Raw genomic sequence first — 17671 nt, forward strand, 5'->3', positions numbered from 1 at the left:
TAAAACTCCACTGGGTACCCGTCCGGACCCGGGGCCTTACCCGCCTGCATGGCATTCAAGCACTCCACTATCTCTTCCAGCCCGATTGGGGCCCCCAGCCCTTCTACCCGATCCCCGTCCATCTTTGGGAAATTCAACCCCTCCAAGAGGTGCCTCATCCCCTCCGGCCCCGTAGGGGAATCCAATCTGTCCAGCCTGCTGTAGAAATCCCTAAACACCTTATTCACCCTGACTGAATCATCAACCAGGTTCTCATCTCCGTCATTTACTTTCCCTATCTCCCCAGCTGCCTCCCGCTTCCTAAGCTGCTGTACAAGCATTCTGCTGGCCTTCTCTCCATGTCCATAGATCGCCCCCCTCGCCTTTCTCAGCTGCTCCACCGTCCTCCCTGTGGTCAGCAAGCTAAACTCCGCCTGTAACCTCCGCCGTTCCCTTAAAAGCCCTGCCTCTGGGGTCTCTGCATACCTCCTATCGATCTGTAGTATCTCCTTAACCAGTCGGTCCATCTCTGCCCTGTCCACCTTCTCCCTGGGGGCCCGTATCGAGATCAGCTCCCCTCTGACCACCGCCTTCAGTGCTTCCCACACCACCGCTGGTGAAATTTCCCCCGTGTCGTTGACCTGCAGGGAGCTCTGAATACATATCCTCAGCCGCTCGCACTCCCCTTCATCCGCCAAAAGTCCCATATCTAACCTCCAGTGCGGGCGCTGTTACTGTCTTTACCAACCTGCAGGTGAAAAAAAATGAAATGAAAATCGCTTATTGTCACAAGTAGGCTTCTAATGAAGTTACTGTGAAAAGCCCCTAGTCGCCACATTCCAGCGCCTGTTTGGGGAGGCTGATACGGGAATTGAACCGTGCTGCTGGCCTGCCTTGGTCTGCTTTAAAAGTCAGCAATTTAGCCCTGTGCTGGGGGTCAACGCAGTGTGGTGCATGGTCTGAGATTGTGATCGCCGAGTACCCCGTGTCCACCACCCCAGCCAGCAAGGTCTTGCTCAAAATAAAGAAATCAATCCGGGAAAACACTTTATGCACGTGTGAGTAGAAGGAGAACTCCTTCACCCTCGGCTGCCCAAATCTCCATGGACCCCCCCCCCCTCTTAGTTCCTTTGCCATTGTTTTCGAGCTTGACCGGTCCAAGCCAGGGTCCATAACTGTGTTGACGTCCCCTCCCGTGACCAACCTGTGCGAGTCCAGGTCCGGTATCTTCCCCAGCATCCTCTTTATAAACTCCACATCGTCCCAATTTGGCACATACACATTTACTAATACCACCTGCACGCCCTCCAGTTTCCCACTGACCATAATGTACCGACCTCCCACATCCGAGACTATTCTACACGCCTCAAACACCACCCGCTTATTGATCAGGATCGTGACCCCTCCAGTCTTTGAAACCCGAGTGAAAGACCTGACTGACCCAGCCTCTCCTCAGTCTAACCTGGTCCGTTACTCTAAGGTGCGTCTCCTGCAACATTACCACGTCTGCCTTCAGTCCCCTAAGATGCGCGAACACACGTGCCTTTTTGACTGGTCCATTTAAACCTCGAACATTCCAGGTGATCAGCCTAGTTGGGGGGGGGGGGGGGCTCATTGTGCCCCCCCCCCCTCCGCCGATCAGCCATCCTCTTTTTTAGGCCCGCCTCCAGCCCGTGCTCCGCACCTCCACCGGTCCATCCACAGGCAGCCCCCGCCCCCAACCTCCTCTCTGGAGAAAATTATGCTTTTAGGTTATATTTAGCATAAACCGTGGACCAGAAATGCCTTAACCAGTGAGCTTCATTGCTATTGAGGACTTCTGTCGTAATAGCTATTGGTACGCAACTCTTGTTATCCAGCTTGCAATGGTTTTAGGAATCAGAGATCCATTTATTTTAAACTGACAGTTACACTTATTGTGCCAGTTATTGGAGATGCCAAGAAAAACCCTCTTGTTTATTTTGCTTTAAACAGTAACAGAACTCTTAGGGAAGAAACAGTGGAGTTTCAAATTGATGATAACAAAGAAATGTAAACACAGATGGTGTTAGCCAAACTATAAATTAAAGCCGTTTCCTATCTTGCATTGTTGTTAGCTGTAAGTGAGTAAGTGCACTATAGTTGTATCCTGCAATTTTCTATAAAGCTCAGTTTAATTGCACCACCTCGGGATGGTATATTAGGCACTGTTTGTGCCTTTTTAATGCATTTTTTAAAAAAAATCAGATAAGTGTGCTTTGTATGGATATATAATATAATTTCACCTTTCATGAAAGCATTTGATCATTACAAATTGTGTATTAGGCGTGTAACCTGATAGGCTTTAGCCTTTGTACATTGTATGATAATTTAAATTTTTGAATGCTGAAACCGTTTTGGCGCTTTTAAAAAACCCAATATATGTTACACGCACCGAGTAATTAAAAGAGACGGGAGGGCGAGGGAAGGAACATTTGTTACAACAGCTTTCTAAAGGGTAAGTGTTGCAAAGTGAGAATTGCATATTTGAAATTAAAACGGCAGCAGACTTTCTTTAAATGCTCCACTGTTTGTCTCCAGCGGAGCAACTCGTTCGTAATTTCGGTCCAATTTGGAAGAACTCGCAGCTTTGCGTTGCATCCTTGGAAACTACAGACAGGTGCCGAAAATCGAACGTTTCCTTTGTTGTGGATCAAAATTGGCATCCTGAAGCTTTCAGTATTTGCAGCACATAGTCAAGCTGTCCTGTTACTCCCCTCCAGTACATCCCCGTGCGATAGATACTTCCACACTTTGTCAGCCGTGGATGATTTAGTGCGTGCAATCTGTGCAAACGCCGAGAGAGTTTGAGACGTCCGCGGAGAATTGATTTTCGAGACTGCCGTTTAATTTACACATGCGCAAGGCCTTGCAACTGTTTGACGAGTGGCCTTGATTTCTGTGCTGTCATTCTTCAGATTTCTGGCTCCTAGTTGATCGGAATCTGTGGCAGCAGCTCTTTCTTGGCTGTTTGTCTAGGAAGAGGCCTCTGAATCGCTGGGATCAATTAAACCATCTCCAGAAAGTGTTTTGTGCTAACTCCTCAGTATTGTAGCTGTCCAGTAGTGTGTTGGGGCATGACCTTGCTGAACTGCATCCTGATTGGGGAAATTTTGCCTGTGTAGTTGCTCATTCTTGTTGTACAATTCTCTCACAGCCAATTCTGGATGAAGTGTAATCTACACTGTACTGGAGAGCAAAATAAATACCAATGTGCTCTTTCTGATGACCATTCATTTTTAATTGCTAGTTTTTGTTTGTGTTTACCTCTCTGATCGAGCTTTTCGTCCCCACTCCTACTCTCTCACCTTATGGGGCTCAGTGTCAAAATGTGTTTGGCAATGTTCCTGTGGAGCACCTTAGAACATTTTACCATGTGAAAGGATTTTGTTGTTGCTCTTGGGTCGGGGATTTCACTGAAGTGTATCATTCCCTGATTCAAAATGAGGGCAAGAAGATGACTTGCTCCCCAGAACTCCCTTATTGCATCTTCTTGAAAGCAAGCTGATACAGGAGTCGGACAGTAATTCGCCCACCTCCCTCGCCTTGCAATTTTGATACGCACAATCTTGAAAGCTACATTAAAAAATCTATATTATTAAGAGAGGAAAAGACAATTTTCCCCAATTGATATCGCGAGGAACATTCCAACCAACAAGTGCTTTTTGAAATACAGTCACTGTTGTATGAAACAAGGGAGCCCAGTGGTGACCAGCAAGCTCCCACAAATCGCAATTCAGTTCATGATAACAAGAAACAATTGAAGGCACCGGATACTGCAAAGGCCATGGGCCCTGACAATATTCTGGCAATGGTAATAATAATCTTTATTGTCACAAGTAGACTTGCATTAACATTGCAATGAAGTTGCTGTGAAAAGCCCCTAGTCGCCACACTCCGGCGCCTGTTTGGGTACACTGATGTCCAATTCACCTAACAAGCACATCTTTCGGGACTTATGGGAGTAAACCGGAGCACCCGGAGGAAACCCACGCAGACACGGGGAGAACGTGCAGACTCCGCACAGACAGTGACCCAAGCTTTGTTTTTATATTTGTAACTGGCTGAGGAATTAAGACAATTGTCGAGGTTGTATTTGGCGAAACTTGTGAGTTTAACACTTTGCTATATTGAAGGACTTAGTCGGCATTGAATTTCCTCTGGACACAGGAAATTCTCAATTAAAAATGTGGATCAGTTTAAATATATCTAAATGTTAAAGGTGGTTAATGAGCAACAATTAGCATTTGTGGGACTGATCATAATTTGATTGAGAAATATTGCAGCTACAGGAAGACTTTCATGGGTTACTTCAGCAGAAGACTATGTGGCAAAGTGGGATAAAATAGTTTTGTTGCTTATTGGTAACATTTTATTTCAGATATGAAAGTGAGCATGGTTGAGGCTATGCTGAGCCTTTTCTTGAGTTGAGTCTACTTGAATTAACGGCTGTTCTTTGGAGGCAGAACCCTTGCCGCTGCCCAAGGCTCACTCATGGCATTTGAACTCCTGATGCCCTCTCACATCAAACCACATTCCCAGTCTCTTCACACTCCACCTGATCCTCTGGGAGTGAGGTCTGCCGAATTAGAGCCCATTTTGTTTTGTGCTGTCGACCCTTTGCTGAAGTTACGATTGCACTAAGCTCCCATTCCTGGTGTCATCAGTCACCATCAATCTCTTGGTTATGGGATGGAATGGAATCTCAGGTTCACAGAACAAACTGTTGGGGATTGAACCTCATAGGTTCTGGAACGAACGATCCAGCTGTTTTTGACCCATTCCTGTTCCTTAGTATAATAGGTACTTGATCATGGCATGTTGAGCTAGTGTCAAGAACTTGGGACAGAAGGATCATAATGAGTCAATAGTTCTTTCCTTTCTTCGCCCGCAGCACCATGTCTACTTAAATAGTCATAAGAGTTGCCCTTAGACTTGACCATCCTTGACTTGAATAACCTGGTAAAAAATTAGGTATTGAGCAGAGTGTTGGTTGCGCATTCTATTTCGGCCATCTATAAATCAGTTTAGAGGGGTCAAATTTGTCCACACTGGACTGCTAGACACATGGGGTTGAGTAGGGTCATGAGGCAGGTCTATCAAGGCTCTTGTTGATTTGCCAGTTTAGGTTATCCGCTCCATCATGGAGGGTAATGCAGGTTCTACAGCATTCAAAATGGAAGGCTGATATATATATATGAAATGAAATGAAAATCGCTTATTGTCACAAGTAGGCTTCAAATGAAGTTACTGTGAAAAGCCCCTAGTCGCCACATTCCGGCGCCTGTTCGGGGAGGCTGGTACTATTATATTTAGTCATTCTTTTCCGTTTTCCTGACACAAATACATTTCAGTGGCTTGGGTAGAACTGCGCTAACATTGGGGAGATAAAACCCAGCGAATGAAAGAAAGATTGCGAAATTTAATTTCAGACTCAGAAAAAGCTCGAGTGGAGCTGTCCGCTGAGGTAAGATGGAAGGATATGCGTTTCCTGAATATTGAGAGGTTGCTGCGTGTTGCTCTTACAGTCGAAGTTCCTTTTGTGAGTTGTGTTTTTTTTGTTGTTGTTGGCTGAAATGGAAATTTGGCTGGAGACTGAGGCACAGGTAGCACTCCGATAGTCGGTCGCCATTCCATCAAGCAAGCTAACACCAACTGGATACGTATACAATTAGTAAGGACTGCATTGCTGGTGTAGAACAGAGTTGGTGTTTCTTTAACTGTCGGACCTGTTTTGTAAATACAGTACTTAGCATGTTCAGCCTTGCATGATGTGGCCACTTCCTGTGCTGAACAGTGCCGTTCATTCCAGCCATAAAATGCACTTACAAATGAATATTCCAACAGGATGAGAAACAGGTAAGTAATGTACTCAATGTGTGGTTGTCTAATTTACCTGTCAGCTAATGTCAAAGGACATGTTATAGTGAGAACTAGCTGTCAGGCTGCAGTTGAAAATTTATTAGAATTATTTTCATAGAAAGTACTCCTTTTTTTCCCCATGACTGAATGTTCATAATGCTTCACAAGTACAATTCTTGGGCTATTTGAAGTAATGAATTCCCGCCAAATCCCCCTCCACCCCCACAAATTTGCCAAGATAAACTATTTACTTAAGGGCTGTTTAAACTTTGCCTTTGCTTCTCGAGATGTACTGAGAATGCGCTCTGCCCTAACCTTTACTTTGTAATTTTCTGCCTTGCTTTGATAGCAGAGTATTGCTTGTTGGGTGGTCGTTTTTTAAAAAAAAGTGACTTCAAAGGTGCTTTTGGAGACGTCTGTGGTCCTGGACTGTCTGACCCTTGGATCTGATAAAGGTCACGCATAGACTAGAGGCCTTGAAGGGGGTGCGGGGACGGATGAGGGAACCAGGGTATTGTAAAAAAATGAGCGTAGATTTACAAGCTTCAGTCTAGCCGAGCAGAGGAACCTAGCAGTTGCCTGAGCACGGATGGTCTGGTATCAACCAATTATGTGGGCGAGGCATTGGCCGACCACAATGCTTGTTAGGAATTCACGGTGAAGATTTTCCTGCTGTAGAATGAGCTTATTTCAACAAGCTTTTACTTTTAACATGGTACCTGGTGTAAATTCCAAGTAAATAGTTTTACATCAGGAATAACGTCTGCAGAAAGTGCAATTGATTTTCAAATTCAAATCATGTAGGGGTAAAATTCTGACATGCAACTCCTTCATTCTTCTGCAAGCAAATATTATAAAGCTGTGCCACCCCAGCCAGTGTTTTTTTTTAGCTTTCTTCCTGTCCCGTAGCAATGAATGGAGACTCCCGGGCTATGAGGTTTTGCAAGGTACACAGCTGGCATTAAGTCAATATTTGGCTGGAATGCTTTGCCAAGCCTGCCTGCTGTACTATTGGCTGCTACGGTCTTTGTGTGTGTGTTTCCTGCTAAGCGTCATTCATCAAAGGGATCATTTCATCAATTTGCGGTCCTATCAAGGAGCTTCGCCCAGTGGGAGCTTTGGAGCCTCAACTTTGGCACATGCTTCGAATGGGCGGAAAATTCGCGGGATTTGAACGCCCAAGTTTCAGATGTGCTCCAGGTTGGGTGTCGGTTCAGTACAAATTGGTAAAGGTTACTCCCTCGTAGCACAAAATAACAAATGATGAAAGGCGTTGATGCAGAGAGAATGTTCCCACCTGTGGGGGGGAAAAATCCTAACTAGAGACCAGCAATATAAGGTAGTCACCAAGAAATCCAGCAGGGAATTCAGAAGAAACGTCTGCATCCAAGGGACGGTGAGAATGATGGAACCCGCTACTGCAGGGAGGGGTTGAAGTGAGTAATAGGAAGGGGAAGCTGCACCATGTATGTGAGGGAGAAGGGGGATAGAAAGTTCTGAATAAATTTCGGTGAGGAAAGATGGGGAGAAGCTTGATGAGAGCATAAACTCTGGCTGGGCCAAATGGCCTGTTCCTGTGTGATTTATCCTTTGTGACTACTCTAAAGATTCCTCTTACATGAGATGTGGGCGTTGGTGGCAGGGCCAGCATTCATTGCCCATTCCTAATTACCCTTGAACTGAGTAGCTTCCTGGGGCGGTTAAGAGTCAACCACTTTGCTGTGGATTGTAGACATGCTTAAGCCACACCAGGTAAGGACGGCAGATTTCCTTCCCAGCAGGGCGCTAGATTGGGGTTTCACAGCAATTGGCGATGATCATGGTCAGATTTTGTTTTTAATTCGTTGAATTTAAATTCCACCACAGTGGGATTTGAACCCATCAGCCCAGACCATCTGGACTTAGATTACTATCCCAGTGACGTTACACCACCGTCTCCCCAGAGTAATGATGAAATCTGTCCCCTCCTTTCTGATGGCCTTTGAACCAGTCATGTTAAGTATCACAATACAAAGGCATAGTAAATATATGGGTAGTGTCCTCTATCTAGAAATCATTGTTGGCAATGTAAACGCTTAACCCGCTTATCTGATGATTCCCTATCTGCTGTTCGAATATGGTTGTTAACCCTTTCGTTTTAAGTGAATTAGTGTCTCCACTGAAATTGCAAATAATGTCAGATGACCATGTCAAGCATTTAACTGGTTATATTGACAACAGTAGCACCAGTGATCAGCTTTGCCCCCAGGCAGACGACATTTAAAAAAAACCGACACTTACCTTTTAAAGGCAAGTACGTTATTCTGCTTCTGCCATTGTTTCTGGCATGTCCTAATAACCTGTCTAAAGCAAACCTCTCCTACCCGCTCCCCTTGTCTTGTGTTCTTCTTTCCCATTGCTGGGTGGCAGGGCGAGAGTGAAAATTCACCGTGGGCAGTTTGGATAGTTAGTGCCAGCAAACAGCTTATATGGATGGCTGGTTGCTGACCTACTTCACTTGATGTGCAAAATGGTTATACTCGGTGCTCTTCACCTACCGTTCCACGATCACAGCTGTGCCCACAGCGTAGGCACAAAGTGCGAGTGAGGTGCTTTCACAAAAAGGTGTGGAAGTCAGCGGGCGCGTTTCTTCCCTCTGGCTCATTATCTGTGTCATTATCTTGCTGAGCAGCATAGGAGAGACTTGAGGGTGAGTTGCCTATGTGTGTTCTCAGCAGTCAAATGGTTTGTGGTATGGCTATGAGAAAATGCAAATTGGAGTTTAAAAAATAACGCTTCAGATTCATTCAACCAAGATGATGACGCTTTGTAGCAAAGGCCTGTTCATTTTGCGTTTAAAAAAGCCTGTTCCCCTTTGGGGTAGATCAGAATGAGCTGAATGGGTAGCTTCCTGTAATAATAACCCTGCTTCCTATTACATCTTTCTGCCAGTGTGCCCTCTCCCACCGTTATAGATATATCCTGGTGCACACAAACACGCTCTGTTTGGGGTCCTTTGATCTGTTTCCTTATTGCTGCTGTTTTTGTTGGAATTTATTTTTTTTTGCTCAAGCATAAAGAGGCTTCTTTGTTGTAGAGCCAGAAGTCTGCAGAAGGAGGTCAGGCTATCATCACTGGAGAAAGTGCACTGCCCTCGTGCACCATGACAGAGATGTATCACTAGGGCCAGGTCACCACCACAGGTAGCCGCTTCCTTCGTAGTTGGTACGATTCTGTGGGCAAGCTTTGGGCCAGCTTGGCGCAGGGCGCATTGGGCCTACGAGCGCAACATCATTTACCTCCTATGATTTGAGGCCCAGCAGCAGTGGGTATGTCTCAGTGGGAGAAAGAAGTCTGCACTTAAGTCGCACACGATAAGGCACCAACTTTAATCTGTTTCAGAGGCAGGCAGATGGGAAACGGCAAACGTGGAAGCAATCTGTTTTAAAATTGAAACTAAGCATTTGACAGGAAGCGAGATCTTGGAACCATGAAGAAGGACACTTTACTTATACTGTTCTGAAGGAAATAATGCGGGTTTCACTTGCACACCTTTAACTCTGCTCAGTAACGAGTCCAACAAGACCACGGGCCTGTGCAGAGTAAACTTCCAGGTAAAAGCGGCTCTTTTCACTTGGCAGAATTCATGCAGTTGGTAGCTAAACAATCTAACCATGCAGACTTGTTAATTTAAACTGCTTCATGTCATCATTAAGAGGGAGCACTATTGATCTTTTTTAAAAAAGTGTTGTTCATGACGAAAAAGGACTTGGAGCTAAGACCTTCATTATTTGGACATAAAGGATTAATTATAAGGCGGCGTAATTTGCCAGATGGTAGGAGGTGAATTGTCGGGTAGTTAAGGATTGCTATTGGTGAGGGATTCTCCTTCAGCTGCCAGCTCTGAATCTGAAGCATGCTTGTTGATGGTGAAAAATATTCAGTGGGAGGCAGCACAGTGGTGCAGTGGGTTAGCCCTGCTGCCTCACGCCGCCGAGGTCGCAGGTTCGATCCCGGCTCTGGGTCACTGTCTGTGTGGAGTTTACACATTCTCCCCGTGTTTGCGTGGGTTTCGCCCCCACAGCCCAAAGATGCGCAGGGTAGGTGGATTGGCCACGCTAAATTGCCCCTTAATTGGAAAAAAATGAATTGGGCACTCTAAATTTATTTTAAAATATATATATATTAAGTGGGTATAAAAGGCCAAGTTATAAAGTTTAGAAATGTCATTTTATCAGGAGCTTGGGGCCACGATTCTGAATTGAAAGTTCAGTGTAGAATTAAAGGGAGTTCCATTCTGTGGTCAAGGAAGGCAGGCAAAGGTTTGAGGGGCGTCTGGCACAAGTATTTTTTTGTGTAAGAGGAAGTAACCATGAATTAGGAAGTCGCAGCACTGAAAACCTTCTGCTGATAACTCTGCCTGGAAGTCTAACTCAGTCGAAAACCTACCGAACCCACAAAGACTCTGGTCCCAAGTTAATTAATATCAGAACATTTCTCTTGAAGATCGATGAAGAATTACACAGTCAAATCTGCACACCTTTTGTATGGTCACTTTCTGGATGTCCAGCCTTCACTTTGGGCAACCTCAAATGAGGAATCTGCTTGGGGATGGTGGTGCACCTCTTGTATCTCCACCCGTGGATCATTCATGGTTGTTTTTGGTTTTGGGTTGGCCTTATTTTGTAGTCCCCACGAGATAATGATCATTGCAGTCCTGGATTACAATTCTTATTATAGATGTTGACGTGTATTTGGGCTCTTCCCACGTAACAACCAAACAGTTTGAAGAAGGGGAATCTTTGCTTTGTCGATTCCAATGCAACTTATTACACTTAGCAGGGAATACATTTTTAAAATGTCCTTCTGGTGGCCGGGAAGCGGGGGCAGGGGGCGGTGTGGGGGGGGGGGGGGGGGATAACTAATCACATCAAACTGTTGGAATACAGTTATAGAAGGTAGTGCAGAATGTGAACAATGTTTATGATAGGAACATGTAGCACGATGGTCTGTCAATTCTTGTTTCACTGATATACTTGGTTAACTTAAAATTAATTTTGTTTTGGTGGCGTCAGTTCAATTGCGCGTAGCGATGAAGCTACGTCTAGGGATCTAAAGATATTCCACCGTTCTGCGGTCTAAACTGCATGGACTTTTTTTTTTATTGTGGTATGATCCACACTGATGGGCGCACCCTTCTGCGGGTGGGGAAATTGTCCTGTCCGGGTTGGGCAGTGCCCATTCGAGACCTGACTGGAAAGGACGGGGGGCGGAGGGGGGGGTGGGTTTGGTAATTCTTTTGTCCTCTGGCAACATTGCGAAGAATAACTCTTGATCTTTGATTTTTGTTCTATGTGTGTGTGTGTGTGATAGAACCGGGGCCGCTTGGCTGAAAAGAGAACAATTCCTTTGCCGCCAACGAGAGTACCTAAGAAAGAACTGACCTCGGCTTTTACAAATAGTGAAGATAGTGAAGAGAGCGAGAAAGCACATGGTGACCGCCCTCCTGAGGTAAAACAGGAAGAGGAGATACAGGCTAGCACAATGAAAAGAAGGTAACAGTTTACAAAGTGTTTAATTTATGTTGGAAGATAGATCTATGAGGTTATTTTACAAAGGCTACATATGGTTCACACCATGCATTGTTGCCTCTATAATTAGGAAACCATGGTGTTCAGTTTCACAACTGTATCAGGGCAGTGGGGTTGGCATTTATTAAAAAAACATTTTTAATGCCAATTACGTCACAGTGGTGGAAAATACTTTGGCAATAGTCCGAAAGGTTGTAATCGGCATACTATAGCGGCAATGCTGCACTCTGATAAACGATCCAATTTGTTGAGTTGTTTTAACCTGTTCGGTAATAAGATGCCCCTGAAGGAATATCGGGTAGGAAAATTTTACTTGCTCCAGTGGTCACTGTGAGACTTTCCATTTATCATTGGAAGCCCGGAGTTTCGCAACACAGTAGGAGGCCACCGTCCTGGCCCTCCGAAAGTGGGAAACACTACGGTGTTTCTTGCCATGTGCCAGGGGGGTACGTATATCGTAAAACTGCGGCACTGTGACATCTCTCCGCATGTTCACCTTAGCTGGCGCTGCCAAACGCTTTGCCGAATTTGCTCCTGGTGTGCCCCAGGATTGGTGGAGCCAGCAGCGTTCCCATGGCCTCACCCTCCCTCTGACCTACTCCCCCACAACGCGGGTGCAAAACCTCTTCAATATTTTTTTCCCTTTTCAAATATTTACCCACTTCCCTTTTACTTTTCATGCCGCCATTGACTGTTCACACCACTCTGTTTCTGGTACGACTTTCCACAAGCCACTCGTGTTTTTTTCTTTTGAAATATTCTCCTAACCTCATTTTTAATTGCAAAAAAAAACCCATTCGGCAGGCTTTGAAGTAGAATTGAGAATAAATCTGTGCCGGGCTGCTTCAGTATCTTGCCTCACGGCTCATTTGGGAGGAAAGGTCTCCCCTCCGTGTCGGGGGCCCCCATCACCAGCCCCTCACTCCCCCCCCCCATGCATCCCCTGGGTGAAACTGGAAGCAAAGAAATATGTTCGCAAAGCTGCTGCCGCCCTTGTAATGCGATTCGCTGCTGGCAGATTTTCAGCAGTGGCCTGTGGTGGCTTGTCTTCTGTCGATTCCACACTGTTGTTTCCGCTTCCCTCCCCGGGGACAAGTTGCGTTATCTCCTTGTCATTGCTTGCTGCTTCTTCCAGATGGCACAGTTGAGATGACGAGCTCATGGGTTTTGGGGGGGGGGCCATGGATAATTTCCTGTGGTAGTTCGTCGGTTCATGAATTTTCTCGATGCACTGTGTTAGCACGTTAACCCATTTAGGCAGAGCTCAGTTAGTGCGGAGAGGAATATTCTGTGTGTGAGAGGGGAGGAAAAAGGGCTACACCAAGAATAAGCAACTGCCCGCTTTCTTCGCGGGGGGGGGGGGGGGGGGCATGTTGTTTGGACTTAATATTATAAATCTGCAATGAAGCAAAACCCAAGAATTAAGGCAGTAAGTCGTTCCGCAGGCTCCATTTTAGCACATTTACCCATTTAGACAGTGTTGTTGGACTAAATCATAATGCAATCTTACGTGAACATGTTAACTGGAGTAGGTCAAACCCCACCATGTTTACAATTGTGGGCAGATATTCAGGAATTATTTGCTGTGTGGCAGAGCATTGAAGCACAAATGCACGTTGCCAATGTGCAACCTCAAACTGTTTCCCTCGCTCCCTTTTACCAATGGTTTTTGAAACAGTTAATTTTGTCTCTTGCCGTCACTGTGCTTGAACACACTGCAGGCTACATCACACCGGGTAACACACAGGAATGGACCACACTGTGCCCCTGGGTCCCCCTCCCATCTGACGTCACCTCGCCCCATCAGCATAAACTTATGGGAATTTGTTAAGGGAGGCACAGCTGCGTCTGGGGTTATTTTCCAAGTCCACCGCCTTTCTGGCTGCTTTGACAAGTCAGACACGCATTCTGAGAATCTGTGGCATGTGCCGGGCTGAATTCTCCGCTTCCGACCGCCGGCCGCGAGAATCACGATCGGGCGGAGAACAGGGCACAATGGAAAAATCGCAATTTGCGCTCGACGCGGATTCCGTCTTCATGCTGGCGGCGTTGTCGTAGCTCGCGCTGTGCACAGGCAGGTGCATGCAAACCCGTCATTTGCATGGATTTAAATCTCATTAGCAGATTGGATACTTCATGCTCCACCCCTCCGCGATACCCCACCCCTCTTAGACAGAGGTCTCGCGGGTGCAAATTAGTGTAAGTATTTACACCTGGGGGTCTTGGCACCATGGCTGCTGAGGGGTGCAGGAGGCGTCAAAATCTCTCAAAAGCCCTCAAAAATTGCTGGGCTTGTGAGGGGTGGCCTCCCGGTCTGGGGGCAGTAACGGTGAACGACTTGGTGCCAAGTCTGTGAACTCGGTGTGTCCCCCTTGGGGTCAGGTTGGCCACACTCAGACTGGTTCACCTCAAACGAAGAATACCTTCTCCGTGGCCTTTGGAACTCTGGTTCTTTGCCCCTCTCAGGACAGAGGCCTCAGTGACCCCCACCCCTCAGGATCACAAGCTGTCTCCTCCCGGTGAGATTGGCAGCACTGACTGCCGCTGCCACCTCCCCTCAGGTGCTGTTCAGGAGAGCGCGCTTGAGTCTGCGGCCCACCCTGGGAAAGGGGATGCCTTTCCGCTCCACATTGGCATCGAGCAGTGGGTCCACCTTGGATTCCAGAACTCGGGGATTGGTCTTCTGTGAGCCATCTTCGTGGCTGCCGTGAATGTCTGGTTAGTGGAGCGCTTAAAAACAGCTCCAGCTGCCAGGCTCTTTAGCGCTAACTCCGGCCTCAGCGATTGCAATGCCCATTAGGGCCGGGAATTGTTTTCACTTCACACCAGCAGAGTGCTGGCTCATTTGCATGTTCTCAATCCCGGGATGAGTACCCCTCCCAACGGGAACAATAATTGCATGCTATTCCGTCCTGGTGGGAACACTTAGGGTGCGATCTAACGGGGAAAAAAGTTGCCTTGCGGGCGGGTTTAGAGGGGTGTTTCCTGGTGCATAGAGCGCCGGGAACGGCCCCACTATTGAATGGGATGGTTACTTTTATCAGGCCTTGGCCTTCATTACCTTAATTTCCTGCACTGAGGAGCTCCGCTAGCTGGTGCAGGAAGAGCTTGGTGGCACCCCGACCGCTCAAACTCACAACGTGACACCGGACAACCCAATATCCCAGCGTACCTATTGGGGAGTCCACAAGCCTCCCGTACTCACCCCATAAAGGCAGGCCCTCCCGGGCCCAATCACCAGCGTGGGCAAAATGCCACCTTGGTACTGCCAGCCTAGCAGTGCCCTCCCAACCTCTGATTGCGCCCCTCCCCCCAATACCGTTCTGCCTAGACCCCATCTGTGGAGGCCAGTGTTAAATGGCACCCGGCTGGGATCTCGTTGGCGAGTGGACTCGATCCTGGGCGTTGATTAGATCCAACAAGTGCATATCCAAGAGTTCCTAACTGCTCACGTAATCACTGTCCGTGACTAACGGAATACAACGGAATAGCAACTAACGGGATGCAGATCATGACGTCTAGCGAGATCTCGTTAGATCTCGTGAGCCGTGGTGAGCCGGGTCTTGCAAGATTTACTGGCTGCATTGCATCCCGAGTCAGGTGCAGTGCAGCTGTTAGATTTCCCCCCCTAGTATCCCAAACAGGGAATCCTGGCCACGGTTTGTGATTTTGAACCCAGAACAAAAAACGGTTAAAAAATGGTGTCCAGTGTACGGCTGACCTTTGACATATACTCCCAATGTCTTCAGTTACTGTGGAGCCACTATCTGGAGTTCCGTTTCCAACCCCTTCTCCAAGCCGTTCCTTGACACTCTTCTCTTTGATTAAGATTTGGATGCTCTACTGAGTTCTCTGTTTGCTCATTGTCTGACCACACCTGTGTGCAGCATTTGGAGCATTTCTCTACCTTAAAAAGTCAGACATAAATGCAGGTCGTTGTATATATAATCATACACATGGGGCATGACATAATATAAATGTATCTTCATTCCAATAATGGAAGAAAATAAACAATAGTGTGATGACTTTTGACATGGAAGCAGAACAATAAGGAAAACTTTTAATTTATTTTAATGTCTGTGGAATCTAATTGTTTTTAAAGAGAGTTTGCGTCAATTGTAAAGGAATCAATTGCAATTTTCTTGGATAATGCTCCAATTGACTTGTTGCCTCTTGATCTGGTAGCAATATCAACAGGAATTGGGAAGATAAGAAAGAAGCCATGTTGCTGGCAGCCACAAAGGATATGCCAATGTTATAATGACTATTTGAAGCGAAGTTTATCTTTTTATTGGAAATCCTATTTGCTCTGTTAATTTATATGTAACTTGTCTTGGTTCTGATTCATGTTAAAATCAAAGCTCCGGATCACTGTCCTTGTGGAGTTTGCACATTCTCCCCATAGGTCTCAGCCCCACAACTCAAAGATGTGCAGGGTAGGTGGATTAGCGATGTTAAATTGCCCCTTAATTGGAAAAAAAAGAATTGGGCACTTTAAATGAATTTTTTTTTTAAGTCAAAGCTACAACACCTAGAATAGTGTTTGTTGGTCATTCCTTCATCTGGGACCATTCAGTAAAATTAGTTATTTTGTTTTACGGTTTCTCCATGGGGATCATAATAATACGAATGTGTTCAATGCCAAAATTAATAAGATAACGCATAAATCATTCAATCCTCCATCCATGAACCAGAGTTTGACAATTTACAGAAAATTCACTCAATGTTGCGCAATAGATCAGGGATATCCTCCTGCATTTGATGGCGAATCTCTGGCGACCTATCTGATCATGGTGGGAGTGACTGGAAAGGTAATACACCAGGAAGGGAGGGCAGCACGGTAGCATTGTGGGTAGCACAATTGCTTCACAGCTCCAGGGTCCCAGGTTCGATTCCTGGCTTGGGTCACTGTCTGTGTGGAGTCTGCACGTTCTCCCCGTGTGTGCGTGGGTTTCCTCCGGGAGCTCCGGTTTCCTCCCACAGTCCAAAGATGTGCGGGTTAGGTGGATTGGCCATGATAAATTGCCCTTAGTGTCCAAAATTGCCCTTAGTGTTGGATGGGGTTACTGGGTTATGGGGATAGGGTGGAGGGGTTGACCTTGGGTAGGGTGCTCTTTCCAAGAGCCGGTGCAGACTCGATGGGCCGAATGGCCTCCTTCTACACTGTAAATTCTATGATTCTATGACCCAACCAGGGCTCCCTCTCCTGATCACTGTGTAACACACAGACATAAGCAGCTAATGCTCAACAACTCGGGTAGCATCTGTAGACGGAGAAACAGAGTCGCCATTCCAGGTTAATCACTTTTCATCAGAACTCCCTTCTTTCTTGCTGGAATGGGCAAACGTTGGATTTGGCTACTGCGAAGTCTCTGTAGTTGAATAGCTGGCTTATACTTATTCTAATGGTCACTCAAAAAAAAAAATGACCATGCTGATGGATTACTAAAAGGCAGCTTCGGAACTGCACCCCAGCAAGGAGTCAACTCTACTCGAGCGCAAAGAATTGGCGGCATAGCAGAGTCTACATTATTACCAGTTGACGAATTGTCCCAACATTCCCAATGGTTTCTCCTTTGGTTAGGTGCTGCCATCATTTATTGGACGATAATTTAATAAAACAAAATGACAATTGGACAAATGCTGATAGCCAGGGAAGGAGCAGGGCGACCTCGAGGTGGCTGGAGGAAGAGATGTCCGAGGTGAAGTGGGAAATGGGAGAGCATCAATATGAGCCTGCGTGGCTCAAACAGTCAGCAGCATTACTGACTGAGTGATCGAAGGAATGGGGTGGCAGTCTCGAGCAGAGATGGGATCTTCATGCTGCGGTTCTGGTATTGGTGCTCAAATGTCTCACAGAATTGTTTGGTGTGAAGCGAGATCGATCAGCGCGTGGATAGAAAGATCAAATCGCCTTTCCTCTCAAGACTTGGTTTTGAATCCAGCCCAGGCTAATGAACTGAAAGCTTCCTGTTCACTGGGTGCGAAAGGTACAACAGGAAACGCGTTTGGACCGTCTGGCCTCGGCTCCTCATGGGCACGGGGCCACGGTGAAAATTGGCCGTAGGTTGGTAGTCATTGGCAGTCGCACTCAACAAGGCCACAAAGGGTTGCGTGGGGGGCAGAAAAGTGCCCCACTGTTCGTCAGGGGCTGCAGTTAAGATGGTTAAAGATGGATCTGCATTTAACCTGACACTGGATGTCTGAGGTGGAAAGTATTCCACATTCATCCTTTATCTTGG

The 17671-nt window shown here is 46.4% G+C and overlaps 1 protein-coding gene across 13 annotated transcripts in view; it reads left to right on the top strand.

The window, feature by feature from the left end:
* The window catches only part of samd11 (sterile alpha motif domain containing 11), a 311850-nt gene that overhangs the window by 82636 nt on the left and 211543 nt on the right, over positions 1 to 17671 (top strand). For all 13 annotated transcript variants that reach the window (XM_072477949.1, XM_072477943.1, XM_072477944.1 and 10 more), the window contains exon 3: positions 11212 to 11393. In XM_072477949.1, the coding sequence (XP_072334050.1) occupies positions 11212 to 11393 (182 nt within the window). The remainder of the gene's footprint in view (positions 1 to 11211; positions 11394 to 17671) is intronic.

Source organism: Scyliorhinus torazame, chromosome 16 (genome assembly GCF_047496885.1).
Source record: "Scyliorhinus torazame isolate Kashiwa2021f chromosome 16, sScyTor2.1, whole genome shotgun sequence".
Classification (NCBI taxonomy): domain Eukaryota; kingdom Metazoa; phylum Chordata; class Chondrichthyes; order Carcharhiniformes; family Scyliorhinidae; genus Scyliorhinus; species Scyliorhinus torazame.